At 31.0% G+C, this 24,615-nt stretch overlaps 1 protein-coding gene across 2 annotated transcripts in view; it reads right to left on the bottom strand.

Moving 5' to 3' along the window:
• LOC132940955 (homeobox protein caupolican-like) overlaps positions 1–24,615 on the bottom strand; it is a 65,916-nt gene that overhangs the window by 27,809 nt on the left and 13,492 nt on the right. Inside the window, exon 1 of one of the 2 annotated variants that reach the window (XM_061008769.1) lies at positions 2,527–3,106. The exons of the other annotated variant lie outside the window; for it this stretch is intronic. Within the exon in view, the coding sequence (XP_060864752.1) occupies positions 2,527–2,586 (60 nt within the window). The 5' untranslated portion in view covers positions 2,587–3,106. Of the gene's footprint in view, positions 1–2,526; positions 3,107–24,615 lie in introns of those variants that run through there. 2 annotated transcript variants of the gene reach the window in all.

Raw genomic sequence — 24,615 nt, forward strand, 5'->3', positions numbered from 1 at the left:
TGCGGTGAGTATTTCGAAAACACTATATAATGCGATCGACCGCTTTGATGGCTAAATAACGAGCAGCTTATAGTTTTTGTTTGGAGTTAATAAATATTTCGATTGGGGTGGCGCGGGTTGCCTGCAATCTGCACGTATTAATAAACGCTTTCGTCAACCTCCGACGATCATTTAGAAAACATGGTACTACCCCCGGAGTCCCTTTTAAGATTTTTTACATTGTTGTTAGGTATACAAGTTTTATAGATAAGCTACAATTTTAATCATCCCAATATTAACCATTGTTTATATTATTATCGGTAGCATTATATATATATATAGGTTACCAGTGCGAATATATTACAATTTCAAAGCTCGCAGGACTTCATCTATGTCCAACACTATAATAATCCTTTCATCTCACCCTCACAATAAACCGGTGAGGTGCATAAAATACTGAACAGATAGGGGATGCCATTTTATATAACTTTTGAACATCTCAGTATGTCCTTATATACCTACATTAATACGTTTTGTCATATTATTATAGGATTGGAAATTATTTATACACATAATAATATATAATATATATTATATACATATATATTTAATATTTATATACATCATATATAATGTTTGATGAACTGAAATGGTATTAAATAGTTAACGAATATTATATTTTTTGTAGATTGAATGTAGATTCACAGTGTAATAGATATAATAGTAGGTACATACTGTACAGTACCATGTATAAGTAAGTACCTACATGTAACTATATCATTAAACTTTTAAGTTATAACTTGATATTTAATAACTAATAATAATTTCAGTTTAAAATATAAACTAATTTTATTAAAAGAATTTCAAATTAAAAAAAATATATATATTATATTTAAACATGTTTAAAATAAATTATAACGACCCATAGGTACTTCTATAGGTACCTAATATTAATTTTACTTTATTGTTTAAGCAATATAATATAATAATATAATGTAATTAGTCAAAGTTTTAATGTAGGGTCACCTTATAGCAACCTTGTGAGATAACATTTTCTGATATCAAATAAGAAATAACAAATTATTATTCATATCCGATAATTATAAATATCAAACTGTAGGCAACTACCTATTAGGTACTATGAATATATTGATTGCTAGTAAAAAGAAACATAATATGTTATCAAATTTGTATTTTTATTAGTCTGTATACATTATAATATTATCATTAGGTATACTTATTATAATTACCTACTATTTATTACTTTATTATTATAGATCCGTTAAAAGACAATTATGCGTTTTAAATTTTCGACATATAGCTGATATATTATTTATATTATATTATATTATAGGTAGCTTTGTTATTAGGTATACTTAGTTTAGGTATATTCTCTAGTCCTACACACGTAATGTACTTAACCCTGCAATATGAAGTATTATTGTATCTGTACACTATAGTAGTAATAAACTAATTTAAGATTTGGGATATAAAATACAAATACCTTTGGACTTTTGTAAATATTATGCTTATACTTACTTAATCGTTAATATTATTTGTTTTCATAGTTATGACTATAGTTTTTTATTAGCTTTGATAAAATAATAGATATAGATGTCGTACCTATAGGTACATAAGATGCAGTTTAGTATGATCAGAATAAGTGACATTTTAAACAAACCAATTTAATTAAAATACATAGGACTCGACATTATTTGGAATAAAATACATATTGAAAAATAAGTTAGAACTTAATTAATTGTATATAAATATTACAAACTCAAATTGTAAGTATAGCTTTCTATATAGGTACTTAGCCTGATTAAGACTGTAAGTATAGAAAATAGCTTGCTAAAAACTAAACATTTTAAAACAAATAATTAAATATAGATAATAGTTTCTCTGATTTAAATTAGTTTTCCCATAAAAATATTTTTTTAAATGGTTCGAACCAGAAATTTAAACTCGTGAAAATAATTTAATGTTGTACTCTTATAATTTATAACATAACATTAAAAACCTAACTAAAATTTAGTTTTACCTACTATTTGAATCTATATAAGAACTTACTTTGTAAATCATAAATATGTGAATCAAAAATGAAAGAAAAATATTATAATATTAGTATTTGGTTCATCAAAAATTATATATAAATAGATTGCACGTATTCGAGTTAGGTTAATATAAGTTTAGCTAACCTTCCTATCTATACCACGGCATCATAAATGTTAATAATAATTTAAGGAAAATACTGTTCACGCATAAATATTTACCTATATATTGAATTGTTATAACATGGACACATGACACGGTTATTAGATCTTATTGATCTTAAAAACTAAAATAAATGTAAGAACCTATGCTTATAATACGCGTGTAAAGAAAATAATCGGTAGGTACCTATCCATAAACTGTAAGTATAGACTGCTGTTCACATTATTATATTATTATTATGAGATGTAACGAATAATAGTAAAAATATAAATTGAAACACTACCTATTAGTATACCTATTATTACACCACTATTATATATTTGTATCTCTTACCTGTTGTCCGGGGGTTGGATACGCGTAACCGAACTGAGAATACGCCGACATAGTAACCATTTGTGTTGAGTTGTATTTGTACCGGTTTGTGCAAATATAACGTATACTTCTATATAAATCGGAAGTACGAGTATATAATAATATTATATTAAACTGTTTTCGCACGCGAACTTAAACCGCGAGTGCGCCCCGCGTGTGTGGAGTATATTATATAATATATAATATATATATATATCTTATCTACGACGGACCGAGTGATCAAAATGAAAAAAAAAACGACGTGCGAAAACGGATTTGAAAAATAAAACACGGTTCGTTATCTGATCTCCATGGTTGGAGCGAGAGGGTGGAAAAAAAATTCCGAAATTAAGCAATGTCACGACGACGGCGACGACGACAACAACTACCCTCTCCGGCGCGGTCGAGGGATGGCGCGCGGGGTTGTATACGCGACAATATTATAATGGTACAGTAATTGTGTGTGTGTGTGTGCGTGTCACGTTAGAGAGTGTGAGTGTGACGGCGGGCGCACGCTCGATGGGACGCGCACGGTACGGTCTCTGGACGGCGACTGAACGACGGTTGCGGCGGCGGTGGCGACGGCCGACGGACCGCCACTCGGCCGCCCCCACTCCGCACTCCGCGCTCGGTAGCGCGACCCGCCCACCGGGCCACGCGTGGACGTGGCCCGCGCCGTCCAATGGCTGAGACGCGACCGCCCGCACCCCCACACTACCCCCGATCACGATCGCCGCCGCCGCCACAATGTTTGCGGTGTAGTTTTATTATTATGTGTTTGTGTTTGTGTTTGTGTGTGTGTGTGTTTTTTTTATACACTTTTTTTCCGATTTTATTTTATTGAAACACGGACGGACGTCGCCAAGTGCACGCGCCGTCCAAGTCGAGCGGTGGCGGCGTCGGCGTCGTCGTCGATGATCATCGCCAATAAATTATAAATTTGACAAATGCTTATAAATATAGAATATAGGTATTAACTTTGGTATAGGTATCACATTATATATAAGTATATCTGTCTAGGTACACAACATAAAAAAACAGCCACCGACGAAGACAGTTTTCTGAAATTTTTATGTCCACACACCAATATTTTATTTATATATAGGTGTATTAATTTAATGTAGGTATATAATATACCTACCTATACATTTTACAAAATATATAATGGCGTTAATTCCTATAAATAAATAAGTTTACTTATAAAAACGATCCAGTGTTTATAAGTATAGGTATAGGCACTATATATATAATATATACCTATATAATATTGTCATCCAATATATTAATCTCTCCCACTCACAGCAGTCTACCATCATATTATATATTATATTCAAGTATAGGTATATAAGTATTTGATCGGTGGAAATTTATATTATTGCGCGTATACGCACGTACCTATATACATATATATATACATACATGCTGTATTGCTGTATATTTATATACGTACCTACCCATGTATACTCAACGAGCTGCACGACGGCTACTATAAAATAATATATAGGTACATATATTATTAAATAATCTGCCGGCAAACGGTCGGGAAATTCCTTTGATCAGTGTGCTGTAGGTATATATGTATATGATATGTATATATGTGGTGTAGACTGTAGATACTGTATGGACTCTTGGGTGGGTGGCGATGGTGATGGTAACGGAGTCTGATGAAGGTTCGCGAGGGGTTGCGAGGAGGAGAATACGCGCGACGACCTGCGGAGGAAATTATTATATTGTCAGACTCACGTATTTATCGCAGCCGACGTCTCCTGCTTGTTGTTTTTATATATAACCCGTATAGGTTATGCGTATATTATAGTACCCTATACATAGTACATTTTATATAATATTATTGCTTATTAGGTTATATTTATATTTATATATCTATATACATACACATTATCTATAGGTATTCTATAGTAGGTATAAATTATTGTAACCGGACTCTTCGAATGATGCGCATAAATTAAACTGTTCAAAAGACTAAAAATACATTTCTATTATGAATAAGTATATCTATACTTATTATATATTTACCTAGCACCTAATTGATATTCAATTAAACTAATTCTAAGGGTAAATATATTATATAGCAATACATATTAATTTAAAAGTGGGTTAAATCCTATCGTGGAGGATAAAACTACATAATACATCTAGGTATACCTATTTCGAATTTTCTATATATTAGGTAAAATAAATCATCATGGTTTTCTTTAACCGGATAAAAAATGTGGACTTGTTATAATAATTTAAAGTATAAATATATAAGGTTTATTTTCAGCTGTATGTATATAAATGCGTGTAGGTATCTAATATATTTATATACCCACACGGCCACACGGCTATACACAGCTATATACATTCAAATAAATACCCAAATGGGCGTCAAAAATGAGATTCATATATATTAAACGTCTTTTTTTCCGAATATTTTAATGACAAAACTTATTTGTTTAAGTAAATTTAATTTTTCTATGCCTATAGGCTGTATGCCTGCAGTATAGTTAATATATATACATACATTGTTATATATACCGCATATCCGCAGTTATATAATAAGTAATAACTATTTAAGTATTTAAAACGTTGAACCTAAATTGAATCGCGATAATATATTTAATAAACAAATTGAAATTTATATAGCAAATTATAACAATAATTGGGTTTTAATTTAATTTAAATACATTTTTATATTATATCGTAATAATATACTAATTGTGTAAGATTACTGATTTATATATACATAGTTTAAGACATAAGTAAATAATTATAATCTGGAATTCACGCAATAATATAGGTACTATATTATTGTTAAACCCAAACTAAATATAATATTATATATATTGGGGCGTATCGCACATAGGGATAAGGACGAACCGTTTTTTCATATTAATATTGTTTGGAAATATCACAGAATATTATGTGATATAATGATCTATTAATAATAAATATACATATTATTATATCGCATGTGTCCGCGAAAACAGTGTACACTTAATTATAATTTAATTACCCATATGGTGGCATATTGTTTAGTAATCTATAAATATTTTTGAATTCTGTTTGCGGGACATGGTAGGTAGGTACTATATATTCTATATTTCGATTGGTCATTGGATCATCAATCTATTGCTGACAGAATTCTAAAATATGTATAGGGTACCGCAGAGTAATGTATAGGTAACTGAGGTATGGAGTGTATTCAGTTTTCGTGGACAAACGCGTTATGTTTAAATATATTATGTTCAATAACACTATATACCTAATTAGGCAATGTTAAATTTTTTTTTTTATATTTTATTTCATATAAATATTATTGTGCATAAATTTTTTTTAATCGCCTACCTTTATTATCTTAAATAATGAACATAAAATATTCATTTTTCACACTATACATTTTATGTGCAAAGCACCAATATTTCTTATTTTATACAAGTGCATGCACTTTATAGTTTATATATGCATAATATAAAAGCATACATAATTTGGGATAGAAAACGTCAGCCTTTTAAATATTAAATATGTATAGTATACTACAGTACTATTAGGGCATGGTAATTAAAAACTACCCGTTAAATTATTTAATTACGATTTCGCAGAATTAGGTGAAGGTACAAATTGTAATAATTATAAATATTGTGTACAATATTTATACTACTTCAATGTACCCGCTAATGCTTATTATACCTATGTATATAATACTGTATACACTCTATTATAGTCTATAAAATCTTATAACTAATATATTCTGTAAAATAACCTATTATAATTTATAAGTGTATACATTAAATTAAAAACTTAATTTAATTCTATCTGTTTTTCATAATTTTATATATGAAAACCAACATTCTTATTTTCCATTTATAAAATAGTATATAATATCTACAAAAAGTTAAAAAAAATCTTAGCAATAATATTACTTGTAGATAGGTATCTAATAAAATATTAGAAAATATTATAAGAATATATTTATAATAGAAACAATATATAGGTATACCTATTACTATATATATACGTTTATAACTTGTACAAATTAATGCTATAGGTAGGTATGTATATATCATGTATCTATATGCATAATTACGTACATAATACATCTATATATATATATAGATACATAATTATGTTTATATACTAACATATAAGTATCATGGACTAATATAATATATATAGGTACGGTTATACTTACATGTTATTATAGTAGGAACGAATAACGATATTAACATTAATAATGATGTTATAATTTGTGAAACTATAATAAAAACTAGAAATATTATTTTTATAATAGTAGGAATATTTGTATATTATATTTATTGGTAGGTATACGTTTTTGACTTAGTATTTTATGTTTTAATATATACTCCATTACATTGTTAATTAATTTCAATTACAGTTTGGGCCGTATCTATTTACATAAATTATGTTACAATTTTTAAATCGTATACGTTTTATACGAATTAAATAAATGTTTGATAAATAGGTACACATGTAACAAGTTATCTATAAATTAATCAACGTCTAAAATGTTGGAGTCAATTGTATGATGGTATAATATATAGCCATATATAGGTACGTATACTTAAAATAACGTCATATCGATATAGGTAAATAGGTGCCATAGGTATATATATTATTATATATTTTGACATTATTTATTTATACATTTTTATTTATATATATTAACGGTCATAGACCAAATATATTCATATATACACATATTTAAACATGATTTTTTTGTAGCAATGCCAATTTTAATCAGACACAATAAAGTTCGTTTGCATAATTGTATAGGTATATAACACTGAATAATATATATTTAGACGAGAGTTACACTATCTAAATCTTGAGTTTTTTATTGGGTAAATATCATATATATTATATTACCTACCTATATATACATTACATATATCATTGTGCACACTATACCTATATAAGTACGAGCTCTTAATTATTGTTTGAAAATCCTAAGTATAAGTACAGCAGTATAGAAACATATAATCCATCTTAATAAATAGACTTATATACTGAAGGCACGGATCTAGAAATCTGAATCGGGGAGAGGGGTCTACATTTTTTCAGATAAAACAGTTTAATAATTTTAGTACATATAATTAAAATATAATCATGGTGAATTTCTTTTTGACCAATTTTCAACCAACATTCTAACCTTTGATTTTGTCTTGGAAATCTGTATTGATTATACTTCGTTGATGTCAATAGGTAGAATCATTATTATGTAACATGTCCAAATGAAGGGGGCTAAACCTACTTAGCCACTCACATAAAATATTATTAAACCCTATTCCTATATTAAATATTATCATATTATTTACATGAGGAACGTTAACGTAAACGACCATATGGATACATTTATAGGAGTGTCAATCATTCAGAAATATACAATCCACTAAAATGGAATCAATTTGTCTATAATAGGCAGGTACTATAGGTACCCATATAAATGTAACATTTATCGTGAGTAGCGCAATAATTTATGCAAATTACCTATTCATATAGAATATAGATTATAAGAAGGTATATATTATATACAATTGAATATGAACATAATCGTGGTGGTGATATTTTTGGAGTAAATAGGTCGATACGATTGTGAGCATTATATTTGCGTCGTTATAATAATATAATATACGCGTGTATTAAACCCGATTTTACTCTCTTATCGATAAGGGAAAACACCACCGTACACGCTATTGTATATAAAAGGTTTTATTGTGTTTCACTTAATTTTTTTTAAACCCATCTGAATTTCTAGTCCCCTCTTAACAACAAAGGAAAATAGCTTCTATTGAACACCCTTAAACCACGGCGGCGCTACGTCATGGAGAACTGTGCGAGGGATTTCTGAACTAGTCACAGAACCATAATAAAGAATATTTATATTTATATCTACCCGCGATACCGCACTGATACCACTCGGGCGGTCCGCAATGGTCCATTGCGTCACGAGGTTTGCGATGTACGTTTATGTATGGACAACCGTACAGAAAATTTGGAAGAGTATTATTAAACTATTATTATTGTGTGTAACGCAGTCTTATGCAGTTGTGCATATCAAATTTTCAATCGCAGTTTAATATAATATAGACATGCTTATAGTTTTTATAATACGTCGCATTGTCGCAAAATTATGAACGCATTTGTAGTGCCTACAAATTTATTGTACATGATGTCTGCAAAAATACATGTACCTATAGGCACTCGGTGATCTTAATATACCTACATAATATATAATTATTGGGTTATTAATTCATAATTAATGACGATCATCAGTTACATATTATATTATTACAAAGTAGGTACCTATTTCTAGGTATACACTATATTTTATAGCCATATAGGTAATCGAAACGATGGTAGGTATACGCGCTTTATTATGCAACAGTGCAACATATTATATTGAAATATAATATATACATATATAATATACAAATGTCGAGACGTCACAAATACAACATACCACATATAGTAATCTATTTGTCATTATTATAATGTATCTAAATACTAAATAGTCATATAACGATATGTCGGATAAGTGCATCAGTGTATACATATATATTATATTATGTAGGTACCTACTCATTTATTCCAGGAAAAATAAATTATAAATTAGCATGTAGAACAATACGTTTTAATGTAAACACGTTTAACAGCAATCAGCGCTTATACTTAATAATATATATATCGTTTTAGGGAAACACATGAACACTATATTAGGCAACAATAATAATGGTATTATTATTATTATTATTATTCTATGTAAAATGTAATTGTAGTTTAATTATTTTTGTTTTAATTCTAATGCGTGCCTAATGCGCGTGGTTGCTTTTCGTCAAACTTGTTGTAGAAAAATAAATCACAATAATTCGTGTAGTTATATACAATGATACATATTATTATAATATAATAGATTTACCAGCTATATATAGGTACATAAGTATATAGGTGGGTGCATTTTTAATTAGACTAAATATTCGTTTGTGTGTGTGTGTATTATTATGTATAAATATATTTTTACATCGCGACCTCTGATGTCTACATTGTATAACTATGGTATATAATTGCTAATTACGGGTGTACACGTCCAAAACAAGATCATATACACAAAGATAACAACATTTTATTTTAATATATACATAATATTATAAGTACATCTTCTATACATTTTTTGTAGACAAAATGCGAAAAGAATAACAGCCATATTTAATTATATATATGCGTGCATGTATATTATATAGTTTACGGACAGTTAAACAAACGTTTTCCAACATGTATAGGTATATATATATGTGCATAGACTATGTACAGTATATGCATTCATAAATGTACCTATATGAAACAATACCGTGGAGACACCGAGACAGCGAGTATATATTATTACGTGCCTAGTTATAATTTACTATACCGACTTTAGTCCGGACTACAATATTATCATCATGCATATTACTACCTAGCTAGTTTTATTAGTCCTTCCTTTATACCGCCACTACAACACGAGTAACGAGTATATAATTAATTACTTTATATATTTTATATAATATAAAGTAGGTACCATACTACAGGTATTGTGTACAGTATGTATGTATATATAGGTACTGTAGTACTATAATATGTGTGTGCCTATTATAATTCACATAGTAAATCGTAATTCTGGTTGTAAAATGATACTTACCAAAAACAAAAAGGTAAAATATTCACCGAGAAAAATTCATAATATATATGTATAATATACCTATTATTATGGTTGGTAATTTTTCAGTAAATAAATGGAAGTGAAAAGTGGTGAATAGGTATACTAATTGAGTCTCAGTACCTGAATGGGGAAAAACTAATGAACCTATTGAGTCAGCAATTGGGAAACAAAAATATACTAATTGACTCAGCGTTTGAAAAAGTAAATTATAAATATGTACGGCATACATATATACGTTTTATACGACTACCAAGTGATATCGTTCTTATAATGTATATGTCTTTAATTGGATAAAAATAAAGATTGTATGTTATGTAAAAATGAGAAATAGGTACTCGTATAAATAATAAATGAAATGAAATGAAAAATAAATTAGAAAAAAATTCAACTGTTAAATTAAAAAAACTTGCAAGATAAGAATACCTAATTACAAAGATTATCGTAAATAATTAATATTTTATTTTAAAGTTCATGTGACTCAATTAGTAATTAGTACCTATATAATATGTCATATGTGTATACCTAAAACAACTTGGGACTCTCAATTCGTTCAAAATATATGTTGATGTTTCGTTGGAAATCAATTCATATGCAGCCGTGAAAATGTATAGGTACTTAACCAAACTTCCCAAACATTGCTGTTTCAGTCATGTATTTATATTATATATATTAAAACAATTATATAATATTAGGTTTACTAATTAAAACCGGTATAAGGTAATCAATAGACATTTTTAACTGCCACCTAAACTTTTAATTTTAAAGAAGAAGAAATGAAATTGAAATTTTGTTTTCTAGAAATCAACAAATTGGATTGGAGGAGTTGTAAAAGTTCCAGTGCCTATAGGCCTAACTATAATTACGACACGTCGAATATAATCATGTCAAGTCATTATTCCTCGTCTAAGACGCGGAAATCATGAATTACAATCTTCCCTGTTAAATTCAACTCATATAGAATATAATATACGAGTAGCTAGGTATATATATAGCTATTATGTGTACCAATCTTTAAACACATTATTACGGGTTAGGCGTCGAGATATCTATTATTGTCTGGACTCTGGAGTATGAAATTGAAAACTGTAAATTTAACACCATAATTTACTACACATTCAAAATATATTATGATATTTTGATAAATTTTAGGTACTTATTAATTCAACAAACAGTTTTTAAGATCAATACAATTATTACTGCAGTTATATATAGGAGAAATTACTTTATGATTAACATTTTAAGAGGTGAATTTGGTTAATTTTCTAAAGGTTTTTTTCTCTAGGTCCTAAGAATTTTCTCATTATCGCGTTCCTACAAATTTTTTTTAATATCAGACAAGATTACTATAGGCCTCACTAAGTTTAAAACTATGCGTTCAATATTTGATCTTGACAATATGGTGCGTAAATATACGATATAATCAGTTCACGAGATGAATTAAACTATTAGTGGTATTGGTTACCAATAATTAGTTACCAATAATATTGGTATACCGTATATAATCCACTTTTATTCATTTATAATAATGGATATATTATGTTTGTTTATATTATATTATAGTCTTCGATACGCGTACACTAGGATTTCACACGGAAGTTGCTGCATTTACTACCACACACACATACACAGATAACTTATTATTATATAACTAAAACGGATAGGTACCTATTATTAGATTTCATCGGAGGAAATGTTTCAGTTGTATCGTCTCACAAAATTCCTAACGAAATTTAAACAGGTAATTATATTATTACTTTACAATAAATTAATAAATTAAGGCTATATAGGTATACGTATACCTAAGGTATGATGTATTCATCGTTTAGTAATTATATAATATGTATGTACCTATCATATATATTATTCATATTATAGTATCACTCTTTGGAAATTCAATGTGAATTCATTGTTTGAAGAAATATTACTGGTTGATTTGATTATAATAATATATTATATTATACACATATAAGTATCAGCTATTATTACAATATAGGCACAGAAGTATAGTAGGTATATAAGGTAAGGTATTTTTTACAAACCATTTTAAATACAGGTGGACATTATTTATCTAATTTTTATAGTTTGCAAAATAAATTGAATTGAATAAGAGGTATACATATTACATATCGGTTATCACGACTACCTTTACCATTTTTCGGTAAACTCAATTATGTTATTGTGACAACCACAGGTGCGTTATATTATTTTAAGATAATTTTGTAATTTACAGGACAAAATAATATAAATAGGACTGCCCAATAAAACTTAAAGTGAAAAGCATATATAAAATCGATGTACGGCTGCCAATAAACCAATTTTATATTCCCTGTAATCAGATTTTCATCTCAAATGTATCTTATAAATGTAGAAATTACCACTAAAAGAAAAATGTATGGTGACTTTTCCATAGAGTATTGACCATACTATTTTATCCAAGAGACAAATATGTGGGTCATGGATCCAAAATATATATTAAGGAAACAGACATTATTTCGGAAATTAATAATTGTAAAAATATTGATTTTAATCGCTCATATAGGTAAGTAGCTGACATACTTGTAAATTATATTGTAATTATTTGAAGATTGATTGTTTGGGGGGTACTCCATTTCCCCGACTCCCCAACTCCCCGTTGAGTTTGGGCCCAAACAAGTTAAGTTGATTTGAATCATACGGGGAAGCTAATTATTTTCAAATTCTTAGAATCTTAGAGGGACTTTTTTTCTTTAATTTTTAAATTCAAGCACTGCACTTTAACGTGTATATAAAATACAATTTTAATGTGTATAATATCGAAGAATAACATAATTATGTAGTCTTAAAAACTATTATATTATATTATGTGGTATTTAAATTAATTGAAAAATATTAATAATTTAGTTTTATTGTATATTTATGTATAATTATTTTTGGTTTGTTTTTGTTTTAACTTGAACCCTATACTCACACCACGGCCATAGCCATAACCTTGTAATATTTCATGTAATCTTAATTGAATCAAATATTTTTTTGTTGGTAAATAAATGTTAAATTATTATTATTATTGACATTTTATATAAAATATTATATAATAGGTATATATTATTTGTGGATTGTCGCGTGCACGTTAACTTTAGTGGTACATAATATGGCCTATAGGTAAGTAACTATAAATGGATTTTACGGTGGCTACAAAATATTAACACACATATTATATGCTTATTATATGTAGGATGTAGTTACCAATAATAATATGTACCTATATATATATATACAAGCATGAAGATTGAATAGTTCTCTCTAATTATTTTCGAGTTACTAGTGTTATGGTCAGATTTTGTTTAAGAAAACGCCACATCCGCATGTGTTGTCTCAGTCTTACAAACGCGAAAAATATTAAATTTACGCTTAGAAATTCAAGTTGTATGCCTCTAGCTTAAAAATTAGAGTTAATCGACCTATTACGAAACTTGATGGTAAGAACATTATCTGTGTTTTGTTGGAAGATTTTTTACGATAATTCAGTTTTTAAGTGAGTTATAAGCATTTTTAATTTACATTTTTAATTTACACGCTATAACTTACTTAAAAATTGAATTTATCGTAAAAAAACTTCCAACAAAACACAGATAATATTCTTACCATTAAGTTTCATAATACGTTGATTCACTCTAATTTTTAAGCTAACGGCATAAAACTTGAATTTCTGAGCGTAAATTTGGTATGTTACGCGTTCGTATAAGACAGAGAAAACACACGCGGGTGTGGCGTCCTCTTAAGGTATAAGCACTATTCATGCACGTAATATAATAAATATAACGTTTTTTGGGTGCAAATTAATGACGGATATTCATTCACTCGTGTATACGTAAACAAATATGGGCCATACATACAATATATACATTGTAGGTATGGTATATAATATTACTATAGTATAAAATAATGTGTTTAAGTATCTGTGTGTATATTGAAATTGAACAGAACGATAATAAACTATTTGTGCGGTGCATATTATAACGGAAAACCGTGGTTACCAAGTTGATGATGCGCATCTAACTAATATGATATATAGATGGTAACATGTATAGTAATTATATATACCTACCTACATATTATATATATATAATATATCACCCGAAAAAAGGGGAGGAGATGCTATATTTCCATTTGTTATCCAGAACTAAACGCGTGAGTGTTATAAATATATATATATATATTATATAATATTATTTTGTACGTTTTTATTTTTACAATACCATTCATATCAATGCGCGTAAAAAAAACAATTTAAACCCGAATTACACTTTTTTTTCTGTTGGTATATTACTATTATGTCTGTACTGTATACACACACACACACACACACACACACACACACACACACATATAATATGTATATGAATTAAATGGCAATAATATGACACTCCGACACTCGACATAATCTTCAAACCGATTAACTGGGCGAAAAAAAAACAATATCATCGTAACAAATTATAGAGTACACGCATATAAATAAACGGTTTTTTATTTTTTGTATTTGTTAATATACTATCAAAATGTTAACGAACTGTATACGTGCGTACGGTTAAAAACGTTGATGAGTGGATAAGTGGCGATAACTCATTACACGCGAATCCTATTTCACGAAGTATAATATAATACAAGTAATTTATTTATTACTCGTATAGAATATCAGTTATTATTAAGTATATTGTTATGGAAATCATAGAAACAATATTTATATAATAATTAAGTTGTACCCGCCACTCATTATAATATAATAGATTATTATAGTATATAAAATATATTTCATTACATTTAAACGTGCCTATATTAAAGATAGCGGAAACGATCAAATTTAATTAATTGTCGTGAGTGGTGACAAACAATAATGTATATTTATAAAATATAGGTATGGTTCGACCACTTTTACAATAATCGTGTTTTCGTACGGTAATAAGTGTCCATCCAACATACCTAAATACAATATAATATGTTACCTGTCAATTTGACATGATGATTTTTGGGTCTTCGTGACGGTCGAAAGATTTCGGACGTACCTATTATCATGTCCGTGTGTGGCAAACGCTCTTACATTATATACCTATTGCGCGTATGTATATAAAAGATTGTGTGGCATGTATACACCTACCGAGCGGGTATTCGCGTCACGCGTGCGCTGCAGATGAATATGTTTACCTATGACACCCGATGTTGTATATATGTACCTAAATATATTACCTACCTATACATATTGTATGTAACCATACTGTATATATATATATTGAGAGGTATATATATATATATATAATCGAAAAGGTCTTCTTCGCACACCGTAATAATATATAACGTATATCATATAGGCGTATACAACCCGATCCCGAGCTGTCGAAACGGAGAAGAACAACAACAACATCAACAAAAAACGTAAATATACCGCGACAGAGTCTGGCGCAGGTGAGTTGTGTGACAAATTTTCGGGGACAGACGGGCGGAAACCGATACCGGTTTTCATCTGGACACACACATATACGCGCACGCATAAAAAACTACACACACACACACACACACATGATATATATTATAACATATACACATAATAATGTGATTGTGTGTGCGTGTGTGCGTGCGCGCGTTATAATCCCGCGGCGGCACCGGTGACATATAATATACTTATGCGTATAATATGTGTGTTTAAATACGTATATTATACAGGTATAGAGGTATATAGAAACACTCGCAGAAGGACACACACACACAACAAGAGCTTGGAAACCGATATCTCTTATTCGGGGAGACAGCGAGCTGGTGCCGCACCGCGCGAGCGCAATACGGTCGATGGGTGTGTGTGTGTGTGTGTGTGTGTGTGTGTGTGTGTGTGTGTGTGTGTCGTATTATATATACGTTATAAATCCGCAGTTCGGCCGCACCTATATAATATGTCTGTGCGACGCCGTGGCCGTGTACCCCGCTGCACGTATATAATAATAATAATAATATACTCCTTCGATTTCCATTCAAAACCCGATCGGGCTTCTCTGATACATATTATAAAATGAATAAGGAAAAAAAAAAAGGTAAAATTATTAACTGGTCGGGTCCTCGGCGGCGGCGACGGCGGCGCACACCGATCCGAGTGGGTAGTATTTCGTACCGTGGCTATAAGTAGGTATGTAAAAAAAACCTATATATAGGTAGGTATATATACGACGAGAGTATATGCTATATGCGGTGTATATTAAAATATTATTTTTCACCGTCTCGTCCTGCACTTCGCCCCTCGCGCGCCGCCGCCGCCTAAAGTATAGTATGTACTTTGCACACAAACACACACGCACAAACATACACGCGCACAAACATCATCACACAGGTATACGCACACATGATATATACCGGCGGTTGGGCGCGCTGGCGTGTGTGCGGGTATGCGTGTACGTATAAAATGGCGAAGTCGCTTTTGGCCACGTCCACACGGCCAATAAAACCGAAGACTTGCGCCGGTATACTGATTGACTGCTGTGCACCGGAGCTGCAGCCGCGCGCGACCTTGTCGGAAATTACATAATATGAATACGGCGTGCTCGCTGCACACATTATATTATGTTGTATTATTATTATTATTATTATTATTATTACGCTGTACACGTATGTACGCTGCAGTACGAGCGAACTAACGCGCGCGCGCGCGTGTGTGTGTTTTTTTAATTGCGGGAAAAAGCGGCGGCGGCGGCGGCGGAGGCTGCAATTAAAAGAAGCGGTTTGTCGGCGTATTTTATAATATATATATATATATATATATATAAATAGGTAGTCTGCGCACGCACACAATAATAATAATAATAATAATAATATATAGATACGCGCGATACAGACCAATTAACCACAAAGAATAATATATAAAATCTTACTGCCCGGGCGGTGTGCATTGTATTGAATATATATATATAATATGTGTGCATGTACCTATTACTATTAATATATAATATATATATATATATATCGTCGTATTTTTCTAATTAGTTACGGTATTGTTTTGGTTTTTGTTTCTTTTAAACGTGTTCTATTATCATAAATTACACGTGTTCTTTTTATTATATCGTTTTCACTACCGTGTGCACAACTATACAGCAGTTGGACACATATAGTGGCCGTCGTGCGAGACCGTATAGCCTATAGGTATACCTATTATACCTATACCTACCTATACACATACCTATTATACCTATACATTATATTAATGTGTACGCGTGCAATATATTTAATATTATAATATTATATCGACGACGAGCGATTAAATTTCGGGCGCCGCTGCCGACTGAACGACTCGCATATTATTATTATATTATAAATAATATTTTACCGTCGGACAATCGTCGATTATGAATCCGCGACGGCCTCGTACCCGTGGGTTTTATCTTACCCATATAAATGCTGCATATTATGCGTGTGTAATGATTTGTGCGACCGCTGCAATGCGCACACCGCACGTGATAACGCGCTGCAGTGCGCACTGCTGTCATAATTCATATAAAATACGATATTAATATAAAATATAATATATTATGCGTGTGTGTGTACTGCAGTTCAGGATCTATAGAATACCTATGCTATAGCCGTCGGGACCTCCTATCGTCAACCGCATTATTATTATTATTATTGTAATATATTGGTATGCGACGCGGTATAACAGTACTCGTTGTTCGATCGTGATTTGTACGGTATCCGTTTCACAATTATTATTATTGTATTGTATAATACAAACCATTCCACGACGGACGACCTGACCATATTATATACATACTCGAAGGTACTAGCTGTGGTATTAAAGTATGATACGTCATATTATGAATATATTATTATGAAGCAGCGCAGAGTATACCTCCTATACGAAAAATGTCACAGTACCCATATTATATAGGAACCTATAACTTATATTTTGAACGTGCCACATATTAATAATATTAGTATATTACCCAAGAACTGGAGCCGCACTGAAAATAACTTTGATATTATTGGAACCGGAACCTCGATCACGGAGCCCTTATTTTTTAATATTTTATAAGCTCGGACCGATGAGGGAATCAAAGTTATTTTACATACCTAGCTTTTATCACTTTGATTTGTTTTTTTTTTTTTTTTTGACGACAAGTGTGCCTACCTATATAAATTATAATATAACATTATTAGAAATGGTTAAAATTGGTATTAATCAAAACAAACATTTTTTAATTTTAAAGATCAGGAAATTAAATTTTGTAGAAATATCAAACTGAAGCAGAAAACATCAAAAAGGTTCCAGACTCCAGTTCCTAGTCCAGACACATATACACCGTATAATAACGTCGAATTATTATTCCTCACCAAATTTTCCAAATTCATATAAGTACTAGAAATGTTCACGACATCCGTGCAGAGACTCATACATCATGTTACCTATATTAATTTTTACACATTTAGCGCACCGTTCGATTTTGATTTTGAACATAATAGACAAAATATGATGTACAATCGTCCGTTCATGAGAATATAAGATGAATTATTGTTTATTAAACAGCTACAAGTCTACAGCAGACATCAATGATACCTACCTCTATTAACGCGATTGCTTATTTAGTCTACGAAAGTGCGAAAAGTAAATATAAGAATGTGTTCATGCACACGCCATTCATTATTTCGATTTGATCAGAGGTAATGTTTATTTTGCGCAGTTATATGAGATGTATATAGGTACAGTGAAACCTGTAGGTATACATATATAACGGACCGTGACGGACCATCAAAAGTGTCCGTTATAAACAGGCACATTGCCTATATCTTTATGTCGAACATTATCATATTGTCCGTTCGAGAGAGGTGTCTGCTATGTAAACATGTGTCCGTTAACACTGTACGTTTCGCAGTATAGGTATTTAAATTATTACACATGTGTACATCTTACTATCTTACTGGTACCTATTACTATTATTACTACTTACTGATATATGAGTATACTTCTGGTGTGATACAGGGAGGGGGTGCCCCATATACGAGGATTGATGTAGGGATAATGTGGAGAAAAGGCATTGTATAAAATAATATTTTTCAAAAGAAGATAAATTTAATATTGATATTAATATTCTTTTCAAACGTGTTATTTAATTATAATTCATGTTTCATATACTATAAATTATAATACCTACATGGCTACATATAGCGGCAATATAATATATATGAATTTGATACATCTATACCCTAAGCCAGGTCCACATTATGATAGGAAAATGTGTTAGTTGTAACTCGTAATCGTGATAGCTGATATCATGATAGTTTAAAGAGGATGTCACCTTGAGAACAATATCCTGTCACAATGTCGCATGATATGTATTCTTATTGTTTATTTAAACTTGCTCTTTTTACCCTATTTAAAATAATTGTGGTACTGCTCTATGGTACACTAACCTAACCTAACCTATATACTCAACAATTCATAGGTAAATTGTATAACTATATAATATTATATTACTGCGTTTATATAGGCGTAACTAGAACTTAAAAGTTATGGTCTATGGAGCTTACTGGGTCTCGCCTATATTATACTGAATATGAGTAATGAGAAATGACCTTTTTTGCCACTGTCCACTTGGTGTATTAAACATTAATAATATATTACTATCATTTCATATTAATGAATGCATACCACCTACCTATATTATGACATTATATTTTCGCGGTTAAGTTAGGTATAGGTCACGGGTAACCGTACAGGTGTATATATATAAGAAAACTGAAAACTGCAAACGATGATCGCAAGCAGCCTGCAAACATATTATAATACAATATAAGCAAATAGATATAATTTAAATTATTATTCCACTGTAAATATATTCCCCCGTGGCTTGTCGGCTAACAGTATATGATGTACAACGTACAACTGCACTTATATAATATTTCAGTTAGGTTTATAAAGTATCGCCTGTTGGAAATATGATGTGGTTTATTATTGTACCTATATTCTTTAAAAAAAAACATTTCCTGCTGCAGTGTATGTATATACTTATGGATATTATGTATATAAAAAAAACAGTTACTGAGCAACGCGTTTTATTGCGGGACAACAAACTTATATAACAATTGCATTAAGTCGCGAAAAATTTGCATGTGGCTCGTCGCTGTTACTTTTCCATCGTGTAATAGTTAAATATAATATATACGTAAACTCATTCTATCTGTGGACCTACGAAATCACTGTGTATTATTATACATTTGTATTATTTGCATACAAATGGACAGGACTGCGTTTGCGAAAAAATCACTTTATATTTTACTGATGTATTGCAGGGGAAAAAAACCCGAAAACTGTATACGATATCATTTTAACAATGGTCGTAAGACTGTCTGAATTGAGGGTCCGAGGGATCGTAAAAAAAGAGAAACGGACAATGAGAGAGAACGATAACTGTGAACCTATACACTAAATTAGTATATTATATTATCTGTAAATATTGATTTAAAACGTGTAGTTAAATTGATTTTAAAGTAGGTATATTGTTTGGACATTGGAAGTAATACCTATTATATAGATACTTGGAAATTGTAGGTCTTGTATATTATATACCTATTACCCATTACTTATTAGTACTACCTATATACTTTTATAATAATAATAATTGACCGGCGAAACGTATAATTGATGTATTATACATTAATTCGATTGTATTTACTGTTGAATGTGCCAATATTATACTTTCTGCTTAAATAGTTTAATGTTTCATATTCGTAATAACAGGCCAACGAAGCAAATGAGCTGAGGCAGCACTTAGTAAAATAATATTTAAGGACGTGAGCACCACGGTAGAGGGACAGTGCGGGTCCTCGAGCGAGGCCCGTATGTTCGTAAGCGATCCATCGAGACTCGTATTTTTGTGTATTTGTTTTATGTTTAATAATAAAGTTATATTTTAATAGTGCAGTGAATAATGTCATCGATTGTTTTGTGTACCATCGAGAAATAGGTATACGACAGCGGCGCCCACCGGGGTTCTTATTCACGGCCGGAGACAATTTTTTGTGCGTGTGGCTTGGTACTTCAACCTTGGCACTTTTTAATTTTTTTTTTTGAAGTTTTTATGTACGTCTAATTTAATAGGTCTCTCTGGTACGTGAATAATAATACTATCAAAGTATAACGTTAACTTTGTTCACAACTGCGAAATTAGAAAGGTCGGGTTAGATACACGGCCAAAGTCAAAATTTTCTAAAAGAAACATTGAAGACAGGTAGGTGTGTTACTTTCGGAACACATATATAGGACCGTAGTGAAAAAAACAAAAACATAAAAACGAATTTTTCGAATAATTTATACGGCGTTGAACACCACCCGTGACTCGCAGCAATTAAAACGATACGATATCGCCCGTTTGTCCGTCGCCACTACCGCCGGTGGCGTGCGCGTATATAATACAATATAATAATACATAATAATATAATATAATAATAAACGCGCATATGCTTATAGTATAGGTACCCACAATGCTGCAGGTAATACACTGTAATAGGTGTACTGTTCCAGCTACTATATAATATAATATTATAGGTATATACATACTCATACTATTACTGACCCAACACGCTACGACCACTGTCCACCGTGCGCGGAGCCGCATCAGTGTGAAACGCCATTATAATGTGACCTCTTAATGGTGTTTGAACAATGCGTTTATGTTATTCGTTTCACCCGAAAAGGTGTTATTAGCCTGCACGTCGTATAGGCATATATATATATATATATCATATAATTTATACCTATACAATGCGGTTAACACATTTTCCGCTGCCTCACGGTGGAAAGGTTTTATTTTTTCCGACGGTCCCGAGCAGCCGAAAAAAAAAAAACAAAAAAATAATGTATAGTTACACATATACATATATCTCTAGGTGAATGTAATAATACATTTTATGTGACATATAGTGTGTATATGTGTCCGACACCGGAAAACAGTGTCGCGCAAAAGTGTCGGAACGGTATGATACAGTAAATCGTGCACTACATAGACTATACACATTAACACACACACACATACATTATGCGCATTAATATAATGCATAGTGAAAATAGTTTAAAAAAAAAAAACACGAGCGGCGGATGTCACTGGTTTTTTCGGCATCGTTTCGGACACAGGTGCAGCGGCGTGCCACAGGGTTTCTGCGGCGGCAGTGGTGTGCGGCGATCGTGTCGGTATATAACATCATTAATGCATTATTAATATCAAATCGTATATACGCTCGCGGACATTAGAATATAATTATTATACAATATAATATAATATATACATTTTGGATAGGGTTTTACTGTATTATGATTGTGCACGCGCGCTGCAGCTAACGATTTAATAATATTCGGTCGGTCGGTCAACTGTTCGCCGTGTCCGCGGACAATATTATACTATAATTTTACGATGGCCGCCGCTGCGGTTTGGGCGAATTTTTTCCAAATCGTAGTAACACTGTGCACGACGGAGAAAATGCTACATCGTTGAACCTGCCGCAGCGAATTGCCTATAATATAGGAACTGATGTAGTTATACCTACTCAGTCGCAACACTCACAAATGGTCGCAACTGCATAATATTAAATAGTTTTGTTTTGTGTCGTTTCGTTGTGGACGCAACGTCAAATTAAATAAAAAGTTGCGATTTGATGAAAAAAAACCGACCACGAAATATTTAGCGACATATTTTCAACGCGTTACACTATTCATTGATCAGTGGGTATTATTTTTAACCATTTGCGTAACATTGGCAATAATTTAATCAGGTCTATGCTAAGAAGGAGGGGCAAATACGGAAAACGCTCTATATGAATATATACTTTTGGAGCGCTGAGTTAAAATTTATAATTATATTTTTTTCGTTATTAATAGATTTAAAAAATATATTTTACATCTGTCTTGGAAATATGATCTTACATATATTTCATATTTTCATTACAAGACAGTAGGAAACTATAGAAATGTATGATAGTAGTTACATCGTCCAAAAAACTTAAAAATATTTAGCACCGTCGTCTGCAGTAGTATCAAAAACACCCATCAAAAAGAAATGAATAGTTTTTATAAAACAACCAAAAAAAAAATATAGGCAACCACATAAAATAAGCACTTAATAAAAGATTATTTTTATAGCATAAACACTAATATATTGATGGTTATTTTATTAAAGGGGTTTTTTTTCATAAAGGTATCACAGATGCATCAAAATAGCCATAAAGAATCAAAACTGTCAGTAAACCTACTGAAAATTGATATTAATGATGTACCTTTTATCTATATCGTACACCGTATATTATATATTATAATAATATTATACTGTACACCTATGACATATCGTTGTTTATTAAAGTGTATAGCTGTTAGGTATCTAACTTAGGTATTGAAGCCGTGAGAATGTATATAGAGGAATGACGTTTACAAAAACGTCTAAAATGGAAATGAATAATATAATAACAATATAATACGAACTATATATACGAGATGGGTCCTTCCGCATTGTCCAAGTGACTACAAGTGACGGACATTTTTGCACTGGTTACTTCGAAGAATTTTCAAAATACCTACGTGACACGGATATTGTACACGCGGACAATAGTCGATAAATATTGACGTTTCAAATTCAATGTCGCAGGTACATATTTATTTCGCAAGTTTTCAACGGTTATGTAGGTCGGCCTTTCGGTGTACCTCCCCACACGTCCTATACACAAACACTGCACTGCACAGTCGACGCCGGCAAAATGTGCATTTCTGTATTGTACGCATTCTTCCTCTGTCGCTGGTTGCATCTAAAACCTATATACGGGTACCTTATACCTACATTCGAACGGAATGACGTTTTACGAGATCGCCAACAGAGCGAAAAAAGAAACGAATACAAATCGTCAAGACGAGACGCCCGGTGGTATCTGCACGACAATATTATTATTATTGGTCGATCACGATTCTATTAGGCACGCGTAACAAATGACTGAAATAATATAATAATATAATACGCAGTGAAAGTATAACGACTTCGGCGACGACGCTACAAGAATATAATAATGGACTGTCCGCTATACTCCGCTTCGGTGTTTTTTTTATACATAATAATATATTATGCGGATATTAGGTATACAAGGTGCAGTAACAGAAAGACTTGAGGAAAAAAAAATTATGCTACTTAAACGTATGACAAAAATTGTTAAAATTATATGATTAGTAAATAATTTAATAAATATACTCATGTCAGCCAATCCCCCAAAAAAATATTTTAAAAAAATTTTCTTATTACGTTCCAAATTCATTTAATCAAAAAATATTGATATTTAAAAAAATTCTGAAAAATAAACTACTTGACTTGCATAAATGTTTT

The sequence above is a fragment of the Metopolophium dirhodum genome, chromosome 3, assembly GCF_019925205.1.
Source record: "Metopolophium dirhodum isolate CAU chromosome 3, ASM1992520v1, whole genome shotgun sequence".
Lineage (NCBI taxonomy): Eukaryota > Metazoa > Arthropoda > Insecta > Hemiptera > Aphididae > Metopolophium > Metopolophium dirhodum.